The sequence below is a fragment of the Numenius arquata genome, chromosome Z, assembly GCF_964106895.1.
Source record: "Numenius arquata chromosome Z, bNumArq3.hap1.1, whole genome shotgun sequence".
Taxonomy (NCBI): Eukaryota; Metazoa; Chordata; class Aves; order Charadriiformes; family Scolopacidae; genus Numenius; species Numenius arquata.
The window spans coordinates 82,208,345-82,224,087 of record NC_133616.1 but is presented as its reverse complement, the minus strand read 5'-3'; the positions used below and the strand labels follow the sequence as shown (position 1 = coordinate 82,224,087).

The 15,743-nt window shown below is 39.2% G+C and overlaps 1 protein-coding gene across 1 annotated transcript in view; it reads right to left on the bottom strand.

The window, feature by feature from the left end:
- ADGRV1 (adhesion G protein-coupled receptor V1) overlaps positions 1 to 15,743 on the bottom strand; it is a 285,251-nt gene that overhangs the window by 40,876 nt on the left and 228,632 nt on the right. Inside the window, 1 exon segment of the mRNA XM_074166892.1 lies at positions 2,341 to 2,462. Coding sequence (XP_074022993.1) covers positions 2,341 to 2,462 — 122 coding nt within the window.

The following is a 15,743-nucleotide window of genomic DNA, read 5'->3' as shown; positions in this document are numbered from 1 at the left end:
GAGTACCAAAACAATATATACAGAACCACTCATTCCTTCCGTTACACAAAATCATGGTAGAAATATATCTCACATTATAATACACCGAAAAAGGTTCCAGCAGAAGCACACAAGAGTTATGTATTATTTTATGCAGGTCTTATTGGCATTTAAATTCTGTATGGACAAGCCACGCTGGTAAGAGACCAGTCAGCAACCAAAGATCAACCAAAGAAAAAAAATTACTTCTGAAGTTCAAAGATTTTTAGAGTGCATGAACGGAAACAAAACTACATAAAAAGGATTAAATATAACCAACGGAAAAACTTCACATAGATTGAGAAATGCAAATATTTCTGGTATCATCTCACTTTTAGCTGGATTTTAACAAAATCCTAACTTTGGAGTCATGCAGTGGTGCACCTCTAATAGCAGTCATGACTTAAACATTATTCTAGGCATGCTTTTACATCTGTGTTTTCCATATCACCTGCCATCACACTAGTGCAATAAATCCCCCACAGACCTGGTGGGCCTCATATTTTACATGACTGGCTTTCAATACCTTGTTTTACTCCTTGATCCTATTGCATGAATTGATGTCTTGAAAATGGCAAAATTAATTAAAATAACAATAACTCTATGGCTTTGAACTTTACTTTTTGAATAAAATGAAATTTCAAGTTATATAAAGCAGACTAATATAAAGTCTCTTCTGGCAATTACACAGAAGGGTCAACATTCTGGCCAAGAATGATAATATTCATAGGGTACTTATATCCCTCTTCTTTAAATATGCACTGGCAATAAAGTAATTTTATTTTAAAGCAAATACCCATGCATATTACAGTGCTCTGGCACTGTTTTACCTCTGTCATAAAATCTCAATTATAATGAATTGCCCTTTTCGGGAATTTGTATCTGAGGTAGATCTCCGTAACACAAAGCAAGTTGGGATTCTAGTAATAACTCTTTGAAGAGACAAAGCAAGGAAGGATTTATATAATATATATATCTACATGTACATACACACATCACCACACTTTCATGCTTTATATCAATGCATTGAGTTTCACTACAAAGCTGCAGCGGTTACAGTTGTGGTGCTAAAACTCCCGTGGGGGTTCGACTTTTCAGGGGGAGAGGAAAGGGAGGGAGTGTGCTTTGGTTCCACTGCCAGCCCTGCAGAGCTCTGGCAGTCCCACTGCAAGAAAACAATTTTATATCTCTGCTGTAGACAATTACTAGAGCAAATCTATTCACCTAGCTTCACAGAAAAAAAAAAAAAAAATCATAACTAATTTGAGGCAATATTTAGAGAATAGTTAAATGACAATATATACTGAATAATCAAATATATTACAAGTAGAATAAGCTACATTTTTTTCTCAACTTAAAAAAAGAATTTATGCCTGGGATGTACATTTTGAAAATATTAGATTGCTGTTTAAGGAAACTCCCACTTTTTGAACTAAAATCTAAAATAAACCTGTTTTGTGAAAATACACTTTTTTAATTAATTTTTATTTAAGGAGGTATAAAGATTTTTAATGTTGGAAAATATTACATGGTGTCACAGGTATTTCTGTTACAAAAATGGTAGAGGAATTTGCGCACCATAGATTAGGATGTATATTTTTTTAATTCCTCTTAATTTCATTGTGTTCAGATATTAGAGGCATTTTCCTATGTGTGATAACACTAACCTCTATTTTATGGCATTGAATGCAGTGTAATGTATGTAATGTATTGAGACCAGTGGAAGCGCTTACACGTGTAAAATTTTGCAAAGGGCTATTTGCATTTTTTATAACTAATAATCAACATCTAGTCTATATTTGATTTTTTTTTTTTCTATGAAAAAGACCTTTGCTTTACCAATATGTATGCTGCATAAGAAAAACAGCCTCAAGCCTCACCTCTCATAATGGAAAAAATTTCAATATTAGGGTTATATAATTTTAAATCCATGTGGGGTTGTTTGTTTTTTTTTTTCATTACAGTTAAAAGATACAGAGAAATTGAAATAGTGTTTTTGCAAAGGCTGCGGGTATTTCAGTTTTAGTGGTATACTTATCTCAATAACACATTACATATAGAAGCAAGCAATTTTATTACCCAGTGTATTAGCTATGAAATTAAAGCTATGCAATTATACTGCCATTGTTTCAAAACAACGCTTCCCTTGCTTTAGTATGCATTCTATATGTTAATTTGAGGAATAAACAGAACACATAATTAACAAATCCACCGTGTCACAGTGCATTTCTGGATGTTGTTTTGGCCGAAATGCCAAAAATGTTGTGAGCGGTGGGGATGAGCCCCCCATCCCTGCAGGAAGGAAAAGGCGCCAGCTCTTACCTGCAGGCTGTTGAAGATGATGAAGAAGACTAACATCCAGAGGTGCCGGTAAGCCATGTGCAGCCCTCCCCACAGCCAGGTGACAGAAATTAGGGCAAAGAGGTACAAGACCAAGGGGATCTCTGAAAAACACAAACACAGCCTTTCAGCTGGTGCGCCCTGGGAAAAACAAAACAAAACCAACACTTTTTTGCCATCTATGGCCAACCTTGGAGTTCGTTCTCCAACAATGGGCAGCCCTTCTCCTGCCCCACCTGGGTGGGGGTCCCAGGGCGCTCGGGACCCCCCCTCTGGGGACAGGAGACAAGCAGAAGGGCAGGGCCATCTGTGGGGCCAGGGGATGGAGGGGCTGGGGGGCCACAGCCCAGCTCAACAAACTGGGTGGGAAGAGCACACGCAGGGTCAGGAAACGCACTGACCTTGGGGAAAGCACGGGAAGCCCTTGGCAAGCTCTGGAAATTTTGTGAGGAAACAGATTTTTCAAGAATTGAGGGGAAAGGGAAAAAGAACCAAAGCATTATCAGTAGAAAGACCTGCCACGGCTCTGGCAATGTACAGAATTATATAGAAATTATACAAATAGCTTATTCTCTGATTTGTTGTTACTGCAAGCCAAACATGAGAAGGCTTCTGACCCTATAAAACTTTGACAACCCCCCACTCAGTCAAGGAGCACCCCCCCAAACACAGATTTGGTGGACTTCATCCACCTTCAAAAATATGAGCAGAATCCATCCTTTAGCGCACATACACCCAGCTGCATTTTATATTCCCTACTGTATTTACAGCATGAAAGATTTAAGGAAGTCTGGCAGAAAGATGTCTGCGTGGACAAAGTTTGCAGAAAAGGACAGCAGAAGTTGGCTTTCGCCCCCCACCTGCTCCTGTTGCCACCCCCTCCCCATGTTGACGGTACCTGCGGCAGACCTCAAAGTCCATGTTTACCCAGATCTGCACTCTTTGGGGTCAGAGGTGCTTGCCCAGGCATTGCCCCTCTCCGCGTTACTCATGAGGCATCAGCAAAGAGCCAGGACATAGTTTTGACAGGCACCAGTCTAGAAACAGCAGTTTGGGAGCACTTTAGGCATTTTGTTTAATATTATACAAATAGTAAGTGCCTTCTGAACGTAGGCAACAGCCAAAGTCAAGACTACCTTCCAGCGAGGCAGGCAGTAGTTGCTTCAGGGTTCTAAGTATTGCTTTGGCAGAAATGCAGGTTTTTATAAACAAGGAATGACTTGAAGAGAAGCATAATCTGAGCAGGCGCTATATTCCTAAAATTTCCCCTTTTAAAGCCTAGTATTGCTCAGGGTGTCAGCCTCAGCCTGGGCTGTTCTGCAGCCAGTGTTTGACAGTGTGACATAAATTTTAACAAAGATATGTACTTTTTTAGTCAATTATAATGAGATACGGTGTTACTCGTGAAAATTAGCATTATGCTGGAGTAGTTGAAACCTAGGATTGGCGGCAATAAACCCAAAGTATTAAAATAAACTTACTTAGGAGAAGTTAAAGAAAAAGCAGTGCTTTTTTTCTGTGGAAAAAAAAAAACAAACCAAACGAAAACAAACCAAACCCTAACCAAACAAAACGCCCCTACATATTTTTACTGAAAAATAACAAAGGCTATTGCAGCATTAAGAAAATCAGTTTTCCTAAGCAAAGGTGTCTGAAAGCTCAGCTCTAATCATCATTAAGGTGCTCCCACTCTGCCGCTTATGTCTGAGGACATGATATAAATCCTCTCCAGCCTGGCCATTTGTAAACTGCTGTTGCTATTTTGGTGCATGCCAGGTTGGTGGCTTGCTCTCAGCGGATGGCAGGATGCAGAACTGTGAGCCCTAGGCAGTTACGGACCTCCAGCAGGACATGAGGGGGCATCTTGGATGGGTACTGGTGCCTTAGAATGGCGTTCAATTCATGTATTTCACATCACAGGAGACCTAAAGGATCTGTACGTGGTCAGTACATAGAGTGGCTTAGGTTGGAAGGCCCTTAAAGGTCATCTAGTTCCAATTCCCCTGTCCTGGGCAAAGATACCCCCAACTAGAGCACAGAACATCGGACTTGTGGAAGACCCATTCCTTGTGAAGAGAAAGCTGAAGGCCAGACTGGATAACCTTGGCTGTCTCAAATGACAACCCATGCCCACTAAGCTCCTGAATCACTTCTCCCATAGTGGGGGGAGAAAATAAAAAAGATATATAATATAATATAATATAATATAATATAACATAACATAACATAACATAACATAACATAACATAACATAACATAACATAATATAATATAAATTATTATATATATTATATTTTATATATATTTATATTTATAAATATATTATTTCATATATTAATATATTTATTTTATATATATTATATATATTTATATATCTATTATAAATATAAAATTTATTTCAGAGGTCCAAGACCTCCAAAGGGTCCTTGATCCATAACATAACATGAATAATATATGTGGATTTTTCAGAGGAGCATCAGGGGAAGAAGATCAAGGCTACGTACCCCTGTTAGTTAGAATCATAGAACAGTTTAGGTTGGAAGGGACCTTAAAGATCATTTGTCTGGGAGCAACTCGATTTTGTTAGATGAATAGAATGGAAAGGCCACATATTTTTCACGCCGTACTCCACGAGCACTAGCATCCCTAGCACACAAAGCACCCATCTCTAAGCCCCTTGGGCACGATGGAGAAATTCCTTGGGGCTTTGACAGATATTGACACAATCTTTTCTACAACAGCTACTAATATACCTGGCCAACATCACGATGCTTTTACAATAATTGAAAATGCAAAGCCCTTAAAAGTACAAGGTAGTACAATAAGAAGTAGAGCATTAAGTATTTCTCTTTACTCTCATTGCATACACTAATGAATCCAAATGCTTACTAGATGTGTATTTAACAATGTTCACAAAAAAAAAAAAAAAAACAAAAAAACCAGCAAAGAACTGGCAACCTCAATGTTTTTGAGGTTATAATAATGAAATTTACCAAAAACAAAATCAGAAAGCATACGTCATGTAAATGTAATTCTAAAGGTAAATTTAGTAATTACCTGTAGAACAATTAATTAATTTACTTATGCACAGATATTACTGGAATGATATCATCCTTTTGTTTAAATCTCAAAATCATGCAATAAACTTTAGCTGCTTATGAAATTCCACTGATATAATGGACTGGCAACTAATGATCACTAATGCATGCAATTGTAAATGCTGCACACAGATCAAAGCGAACAATGAAGAGAATTATCTCGGGAATCTGAATAACAATCTGGCTTTTGTATTATTTTGCAGTATAGTTCAGCTCAGGTTGGGGGCAGGGGAGAGAAGGTGGCAAATTGTGGAAGGACAAACTGCAGGCAGTAGAACATGCACCATGAATTAACACCATGATTTCTGGTATTAGTGCATAAACATCACCTAAGGAAAAATACCACAATATCAATCATAACCTAGCACCTCCAGATTGCTGAAACCATGGATCACTGAAATAGCTGTGTACATAAAGCTGAAGGAAATGGAGAAATATGACATCTGGATCATATACTTCTGATGTACAATGATCTGAATTTATTATCTTCACGTATATGTGAGGGGGAAATCTGATAAATTCAGTGCCATCTCACCAGCATAAAATTACCAAAGGTAAAACCAGAATCAAGCTCACTTAAGCTACCAAGACCTCTATGGAGTGTACCTTGAGTAATTCTGATAAGAGTTTATGTAACGAATGCTACTCAGTACAAACGTCAGTTTATATATGCTTTATAACAATAAAGATGGTCCAAAGTTACCTGCGTTTTGTCACATGCTGAATGTTTGTACAATTTACGATTCTGCTTTTATCTTTGTCAGTAACAATTGCTTCATTATCAGTATTGTAAAGGGTTAATACAGAGTTGAAGCCTGGGCGGTATTTAGTTTCAGCTGTTTGAATTCTCTTCACCCATTTTGATCAGGCAATTTGTTGCCTTTAATCAAACAAAAGGCCAATTACTAGAACAAACATATCAGGAAATCAGGAACAACGTCTTTTAAGTTTGTAAAAACAGCACTGCATAAGGCAACAGGATGCCAATAAACAGGCTTGAAATGGACAAAAATAGACGGTCTAGTTATCTGTGGTTTCCTTCACACAGAAAGAAAACCAACAACCCCCTCCCAAACAAACTCAAAGGGAATTTCTAGACAGGTGAACCTTCACTGACAAGAATTTTGCTCTAAATCCAAGTGCAAGCAGTCGCCTTTAGACTACTTGACTAAACCTTAGCAGATAGAAGATTGTCATGGAGCCATCACCTCAGCAACAGTGTGAGGTAGGGGAGACATTGTCAAGGAGCAATTTGGGGCATTATATACTTAAATCATGATGGTCCCCATCTTTTTACACCATTACCACCACTTTTTTGAGTACCAGGCACAATGAAAGATTTTGTCTAAGCAACAGTCAGTCCACTTATACCTTATGTATGTTTGCATGTATGTATGTATGCATATATCACCATTCTGACTGTTTATGCCTCCACCTGTAATATCTCCCCTTTTCCTTAGCTACAGGCTTAAGAAATATTGACAGAGTTGACCACCCATTACAGATGAATTCAGCTTATGCAGCTCTAGTTGCTGTTTCTTATTTTGAAAATTTAGGTAGGTATTTGACCAAGTGAAATTACATACATTTAATTTACCAAACAACTAAATGTGCCCACTGTTTCTCACCTCTTCCCCATTGCTGAAAAAAAGATTGTTTTTCTCATTAATTTACCTATAATTTTTTTTTTTCTTCTGCATTGTTTACTGTTGTGAGGGTTGCAGTACATTGTAATCAGCTTTTATGGGTGGTAAAACTGTAGTTTTACTACAGTAGGGGAGTACTTAGACTAAACACAAGATTTTGTCCAGTCATTTACATAAAAACAACGGTGGTGAGAATTTGAAAACTAGGCTGCAATATTTTCATGAGAGATTTGGATTATATTACAAAATTCACGAACCAGGAAAAGTATTAAAATACTGGAAAAAAAGTATTTACTTCAATGGGAACCTAAAAAGCTGTACTGGGTATGAACAAAAGTCTGGCCTTGCCTCCAAAGGCCAAAAAAAGCTGTCCAGATGTGATACTTCTCCCAGCAAATTCTCCCATTTGCAACTCAGGAGCTTCCTGAACCAGACACAGTTTCTTTCTATTTAGTAATGTTCGGGGGACTTCTGTTTCAAAACCTCAATTGGAAAAAATTGCGGTGAACTCTGATAATTCAGAAGGAACTCCCAGGGAGGAACGCCACAGGAATAGCACAAGATTCAGGTAATAAAATGCCAGATTGCTTAGCTGAAACAGCCGTCAGCCTTGTGTTTGTCATTTGGTTTCCTTACAGCAGAAGCAAGAAGAAGAAATAGAAGCAAACAAAAAACCCAGAACATTTCCTGACAGCTATGCTTTCACCTACAGTGGTTTTAAATCTGTAATAAAGTAAACCCACAAAGTTATATATTTCTGAAATAAACCTCAAAAGAAGGACTATGGCGACAGATTTAAGTTTCATCCTCTCCTGTGCTATAAGACATCTGTATGGACCAGCACAGAGAAATAACCTGATGATGAGGCTCACCTATCTACAGCTTTTACCTAAGCAGGTTGCAGCAGCTTACTGAGGTCCACAAAGAATTTCATAGAATCATAGGATCGTCCAGGTTGGAAGAGAACCTCGGGATCATCAAGTCCAACCATCTACCCTTCTCTACAAAGTTCTCCCCTACACCCTATCCCCCAACACCACATCTAAATGGCTCTTAAACACATCCAGGGATGGTGACTCAACCCCCTCCCTGGGCAGCCTATTCCAATGCCCGACCACTCTTTCTGTGGAAAATTGTTTCCTAATGTTCAGTCTAAACCTACCCTCTTGGAGCTTGAAGCCATTCCCTCTCGTTCTGTCATTAATTACCTGTGCGAAGAGACCAGCACCAACCTCTCTACAGTGACCTTTCAAGTAGTTGTAGAGAGTGATGAGGTCTCCCCTCAGCCTCCTCTTCCTCATACTAAACAGTCCCAGCTCCTTCAACCGCTCTTCATAGGATTTGTTTTCCAGGCCCTTCACCAGCTTCGTTGCCCTCCTCTGCACCCGCTCCAGCACCTCGATATCTCTCTTGGATTGAGGTGCCCAAAACTGGACACAATATTCCAGGTGTGGCCTCACCAGTGCTGGGTACAGGGGGACGGTCACCTCCCTACTTCTGCTGGCCACGCTATTTCTAACACAAGCCAGGATGCCGTTGGCAATTTACCACCTTCAGGACTGTGTTCCAGTCACCCTCTTCATGACACCTTCAGAAACGGGAATTGCAATGGTTGTCACATCTATGTGCCCAAAATGAGTGGAAAAATGGGAAGAATTACTAAATTTTACAACACAGGATGAGACTACCTAAAATTTATTCATAGTTGAGGCCTGGCGCAGATTGTGCCAATGGAGCAGAGCTGGTTCAGACGCTGCAGAGGAAGAAAAAAAGGAGTAAGGAAGTGATTATTTTCCAGTGTCCAATGTATCCTGTGCACTAACTCCCTCCATACACAGGGTACACCAATCTTGGAAAGCATGGGAAGGGGAGGCCTGCCAGCCTCTGCCCCTGCGCTGAGAGCACTAAGAGCCGTGATGCCTCTTGGTAGTCCAAGGCTAGGAGGACAAGGAGGAATGGAGAAGAAAAAGGTGGAAGCCTTGCAGTGTTCCCTGTTGCGATCCACTGTCACACCTTTGATGGTTCACCTAGTGGCCAGTTGAAGGCTGAGGTGGGTTCATATATGTAGTTGTAATTTCACCTAATGATGGGACAGTTCACAGGGCTATCCTCTCTTGTCCCTGCATAGGGCCTATTGATTATGAAAGAATAATTGGGTGGTGCCTGCCACAATGTGTTTTCACAGAATCACAAGATGGTTTGGGTTGGAAGGGAGCTTAAAGATCATCTAGTTCCAACCCCCCTGCCATGGGCAGGGACACCTCCACTAGAGCAGGCTGCTTAAAGCCCCATCCGACCTGGCCTTGAACCCCTCCAGGGATGGGGCAGCCACAGCTTCTCTGGGCGAACTGGGCCAGGGTCTCACCACCCTCACAGCAAAGAATTTCTTCCTAATATCTAAATCTCCCCTTTTTCAGTTTAAAACCACTCCCCCTTGTCCTATGGCTCCCCTCCCTGATCAAGAGTCTCTCCCCAGCTTTCCTGGAGCCCCTTCAGGTACTGGAAGGCCAAACTTATCCAGGCTGAACATCCTCAACTCTCTCAGCCTGTCCTCACAGCAGAGGGGCTCCAGCCCTCGTAGCATCTCCTTGGCCTCCTCTGGACCGGCTCCAACAGGTCCATGTCCTTCTTGTGCTGAGGACTCCAAAGCTGGACACAGCACTTCAGGTGGGGTCTCACCAGACCGGAGCAGAGGGGTAGAATCACCTTCCTTGATCTGCTGCTTTTACCAGGGAGAGGAGCTGCAGTGGAAATCCTTGTGTACAATTTCAGTCAAGAACTGCCCATGGTGCCTAGTAAAATATTCTTTAAAAATGTCCTCTTGATATGTATTTTTTATGTTACAGTTGGGAAAAACAGTGGATGAGCACCTGGGCAGAGAGAAAACCAACTGTGTGAATGAAACGAACAACTCAATTGAACAAAGGCATCCAAACAGAAATAAGTCACAAACCCTACGAAATGATGACCAGCTCATTGCTATGGAGAAAATCTGTACCATCTCTACGAAAAGTAATGGAAATTGGCTAGAAAAACAAAGATTTTATGGATTGCCAGCAGCGGAACTCTCTTCAGGAATCTCTCCAGGGTTAGTCCCTTCAGAATACTACACTCAATCAAGCAGGTGGATTTTGATAGTGCTTTTGCAATTGATACCCAGAAGAAAGCAAAAATTTTCAGTTTGAATTAGATTATATATTTCAGAAGGTAATATATTAGTTTCTTCCTAAAATAGACATGTAACTCAAAAGAAAATAAAATTCATATTCTGTAATTGCCAATTTTCTGTTTCTTCTGTCTGTGGAGTTAGAACTACTCCTCAACTTTATATATGCAGCCTGTTTCATTACAAAACTGTCAGGTAGGGTATCTGGGGGTTTTCTTCCTTCCTTCCATACCCGCTATTACAGACAAAATTCTCCAGGACAATGAGTCTGAGCAGTGAAAAATGTTAAATCAAATAGAAATTAATGAAACTGGAAATTATTAAATAATATTAAAACTTTGAGATGTAATGCTGAGCATGTCTTTGCAGCAAACATCTAGATGATTTAACTACAGAAGATAAAGAATGCACTATGCTTTCATAACCTATCCAAATATTTGTATTCTCACCACTGTGTTGACCTATATTATGTTTTGTTCTGTTGCCTGAAGTGTTTAATTTTTTTTCTAAAAATAGGAAATTCAATAAAAGAAGCAATTAAATAATACAGCTTTAATGATCTTCTGAGTTTACTTATAAATATTTACTATATGTCTTCCCCTTAGGTGGTTGGACTGATAATGCAACTTTAATTACTTTTAATTGTTCTTGGCTAGACATAAAGACCTACTGCAAAACCTGAAAGATCCTTACAAACATTTTTTCCTAGATGATTGTGGAGAATGTATTGCTTCACAGAATTTCACCGATTCATGGGAGACCTAGATTAGTAAAACATTTACAGATTATTGCTTAAGAAGTCATGGGTTAAACTTAGCAACAGATCTATGAAAATACCACAAAACCTTTTTTTTTTTTTTAAATACGCTTGAATAACAAATCCTGCTTGGTCTGTTTTCACTTGCTTTTGACAACTTGCTGTCGAAAAGGGATTTGGTAACAGGATTTTGTGGCCAAAATAAAGAAGCTAACATATTTCTTCATAGAGTTCAAAGGAGAAAATACCACCACCAACAACAACAACATGCAATCAGTGACTCATGACAAAGCCTCTGAGTCCAGATTAGGAATGTTAAATATCTGCAGAATTTTACAGTAGCTGATAGGCAGATTAGAAAGCTGCATACAGTAGGTAAATGCCCATGAAATCCAAGTGGACAAAATTCTTCATAGAGAATTTGTAAAAATAGGAAGCAGAAAACCTGTTAAGGTATTATTTTGGGTCCATTTATATTTTTTGACCTGCTATTCCATGTGGCAAGGAAGAGTTTGAAATTAAAGAATACCTCCTAAAAGAGAAGCATACCTCCCATTAAGGATGAAGACTACATCACTACTGCAAAAACATAGAAGACTGGACTCTCTAACATTCCAAATAAATCTCATTTTTTTGGCAAACTTTCTTACACATCTTTAAGATGCTTTACAGTATAGTCAGGTGAAACACCAGGCATCTTATTATAGTTTATGCTACTACTGTTAGACAGGGAACATGGCAAATCCCAGAATAGAAGCAAATAAAAAAAAAAAAAAAAGAAAAATCGAACTTACATATCTCCATACAATAAAATTATTTAGAAGTATTATGCAAAATATTATATAAGTACTAATTTCACAACTGTACAGGCATAATTCATGCAAATTAACTTGCTTCTGCAAATTTCTTTAAAGGAAGAAAGGTAATTTGGGCATGTGAAGCACTGTGCAAACTATCTAAATTACATGAGTGCAGAGGATGCATTTAAGTTATTATCTTATCCAGATCTTTGTTCTTTATTTCAGCTTGTAATTATGCTTGTGCTTTCGTCTTAACTGTATTTGTAAAAATGTCAGAGGCAAAGATTTGTTTTCCTCCTAATTATGAAATAGAAAAGCCCCCGGAGCACTATGAAGACAAAAATATTATACCCAATGTGTGACTGTAATGAATACTGTGAATAATGTACATAACTCCTAGTTCAGAGGTAGCCAATGTCTGGTTCTTGATTTCTAGATGCATATTGTCATCTCAAGATGAAAGCATTACTGCAATTCACTGTTCCTTCAGTTCTCTTAGATACATGATATGTATCTTATAATTCAAGATAAAGATTTTAGCATCTAGCTCACGGGGTGAGGAAGACACGTAACTACATGTTTAAATATACTTTCTCTCTTAGAATCAAAAGCCCTGTTCTCCGTAGCATTTCCTGAGCACAGAGGCATGGTTGGAATGTCCTGTACTTGCATTTCGTATGGCTTATCTGTTTCTTGAGAAGGTAATGTAGTAGGTATAGATGGACTATCCAACATGTTCTGTCATGATCAGGAATTGCATACCACTAAGACAATAAATATATTAAAGACATTTATATCAAGAAAGGCACGAGAAGTTAGTTAAAGTTTTACATCTAAATATCTAAGGCATTCTTCATGAAGTTCTATTTTGTCAACATAAAGGTTTAATCTTTAAATTAATTCTGGCACATTTACAATGATGGTATCTGAATCACGTAAATTCTACTTCATATTTATGTGTAGGGCATGAAAATTATGCCACTACATATTCTTCAGTCAACAGAGGTCACCTCTTCACCGAGGTGTTATCAGAAAAAAATGCAGGTGATTTTTCAATTAAAACTTTTCAGTTAGATTTTCAAATCTTTTTGTGAAATTATGACAAGTTAGAAAACCGTTGGAAAATAAAATTATGTATATTGGATTGCTTTCTTATTCACCTCTAATTTCTATATTTGCATTATTAGGACAGTCAGGAAAAAAAAAATTCACATATGCCTATTTCAACCTCATGTTATTTCAGCCAAATACAACCATCCTGCTTTATACCACCTGATTTCCTTCAAAAGCATTCTTTCTTGTTGCAACCTTAAATATTAGTTCACCTAGAGGCTGTTTATCCCATGCACGCTCCTGACCTGGCTCCTGTCAAGGCTAACTTTTGAGAAGTCAGTTTCTATATATAGCAGAATAATCAGTCAACAGAACATGTTTGCTGAAAGGCTGGCAAACGGAATTGGTTCTAACTGAAGTCTCTTTTCTAGAAAACTCAATGCGTATCTTTGAAAAAATATACGAAAGGTGGAGTTGTCATTCTGTGTAAATCAGCTGCCATGCTATTTTCCAGCACTCGCTTTTGAGGAGGAAAGGGCTGCTCGCTCTACAAGACAATAAACTCTTAACTCTGCCGTTACCCTTTCTTCTAGCCTTCTACTCTAGAGGAAAATTTCCTGACCTAAGCAAGCTACATCAATTGTACTGTGTGCAGGTCTGGAGCCCTCAATATAGAAAGGACGTGGACCTGATGGAGCGGGTCCAGAGGAGGGCCACCAAAATGATCAGGGGGCTGGAGCACCTCTGCTATGAGGACAGACTGAGGGAGCTGGGGTTGTTCAGCTTGGAGAAAAGGAGGCTCCGGGGAGACCTCATAGCGGCCTTCCAGTACCTGAGGGGGGCCTACAGGAAGGCTGGGGAGAGTCTGTTTACAAAGGCCTGCAGCGACAGGACGAGGGGCAATGGTTTTAAGTTGGAGAAGGGGAGATTTAGATTGGATATTAGGAAAAAGTTCTTTACCATGAGGGTGGTGGAACACTGGAACAGGTTGCCCAGGGGGGTGGTTGAGGCCCCTTCCCTTGAGATATTCAAGGTGAGGCTCGACGAGGCCCTGGGCAACCTGGTCTAGTTGGGGGTGTCCCTGCTGACTGCGGGGGAGGTCGGACTAGATGACCTTTGGAGGTCCCTTCCGGCCTGGACCAATCTATGAATCTATGAATCTATGAATTACAGTGTAAAACAAAATGAGCAGTAACACAAAAATTCTGGAGCAGTAAAAAAGGCTGTGAGAGGGCAACCTCACATATTTGGTGTTCCAGACAGGGCAATGAGAAGCTCGCAAATTTTTTAAATTCAGTATACTTATCCTGCTTTTGGTAACAAAATCACATGGGTGTCCCCTTTAGTGTGGGTAACAACTCTCTTTTTACCAGGGCCTGTAGTGACAGGAAAAGGGTCAATAGTTTTAAATTGAAGGAGGGGAGATTTAGAATGGGTGTAAGGAAGACACATTTTATGATGAGGGTGGTGAGACCCTGGCCCAGGTTGCCCAGAGAAGCTGTGGCTGCCCCATCCCTGGAGGGGTTCAAGGCCAGGCTGGATGGGGCTTTGAGCAACCTGGTCTGGTGGGAGGTGTCCCTGCCCAGGGCAGGGGGGTTGGAACTAAATGATCTTTAAGCTCCCTTCCAACCCAAACCATTCTACGGTTCTGTGATTCTGGATAGCTCAAGATGAACCTTCTTTGCAAGGCAAGCTTCAGAGCACTCCAACAATAGGAGAAAAGAGAATAAGAAAACATTTTGACTCAATTTTTAGCTTACCCACTTGCATATTCAGTTTATTTGGGGAAAAAGAAAAGTATAAACTACAAATGAGGATAAACTTTACTGTTTCTATTCCTATTAAATTTCTATTAAAGTTAGTAATAGCCTTTGTCAAGTAAATATCACAAATATGGAACTTCAGAATTACCAGCTATAGTTTAAGTGGATTTTCCTACAGTCTGTGAAATGACCTAAAGTATGTACACTTAGAAGCATGGTAACAATTTTATTTTTCTTTCAAATCTGCACAGCCTTCTTCTGGTTTATGGTAATATGCAAGCAAGGGACCTTGCTATTTTATTTTTATTGGCAACATTCAGTAGTGTTTTGCATGAATTATTGCAGAATCCACACAGGGTCATCTCTATCACACTGCAATTTTAACTGTCTTCTAACTGAATGACCCCCAGAAGGGGAATAAACACTTCTAGTTCAAATATTCACATGCAAATAGGTGTTTGTATGAATACCTATGTACAAATGATAATTACATGTCCATATAGGATACTTTTTTGATTCTGCAGTACTCTTTGCTCTCTGGAATTTAAATGAACAGGTGTCCACAATTACTAAAAGCGTATTTAAAAAATACACATTAAAAAAAAAGCGTAAAAGCTTATTTAAAAATATTTGTGTCTATGTTTGCAGCTCTCTACACTCCATATGTCAGAATTGTTTACAGTATCATTCACCCAGAATTTTATTCTCTTTCTAGAGAAGGTAATTAATGGAGAAGAGATAGTTTTCCAAAGCAGTTTTGTTTTGTTTTCCCATTACTTCTGACACTGCTCAAAGTGTGGAAATTTGGGTATTGAACCTCCGGCTGGAGTCTGGGAAAGGTTTTTTTCTGTAGGAATACATTGTTGTGGGTGACCAACAGGGAGGAATCAATATGGGGATGAAAGCCAGAGACAAGCTAGAATAAGACACTACACGTAGACAACTGTTGCTTCGTAGCTCTAGCTTTTCTCTGTTTTTGCGTGAAACAGAGAGAAAACTTGGCATTTTTCATTGCCATAACAAAACAGCAAAATAATGGTTGCCTGTGCACCTTAAAGAGGCATCGTTGCCAAAAGACCTCCCTACCCCATAGGATCTTCTA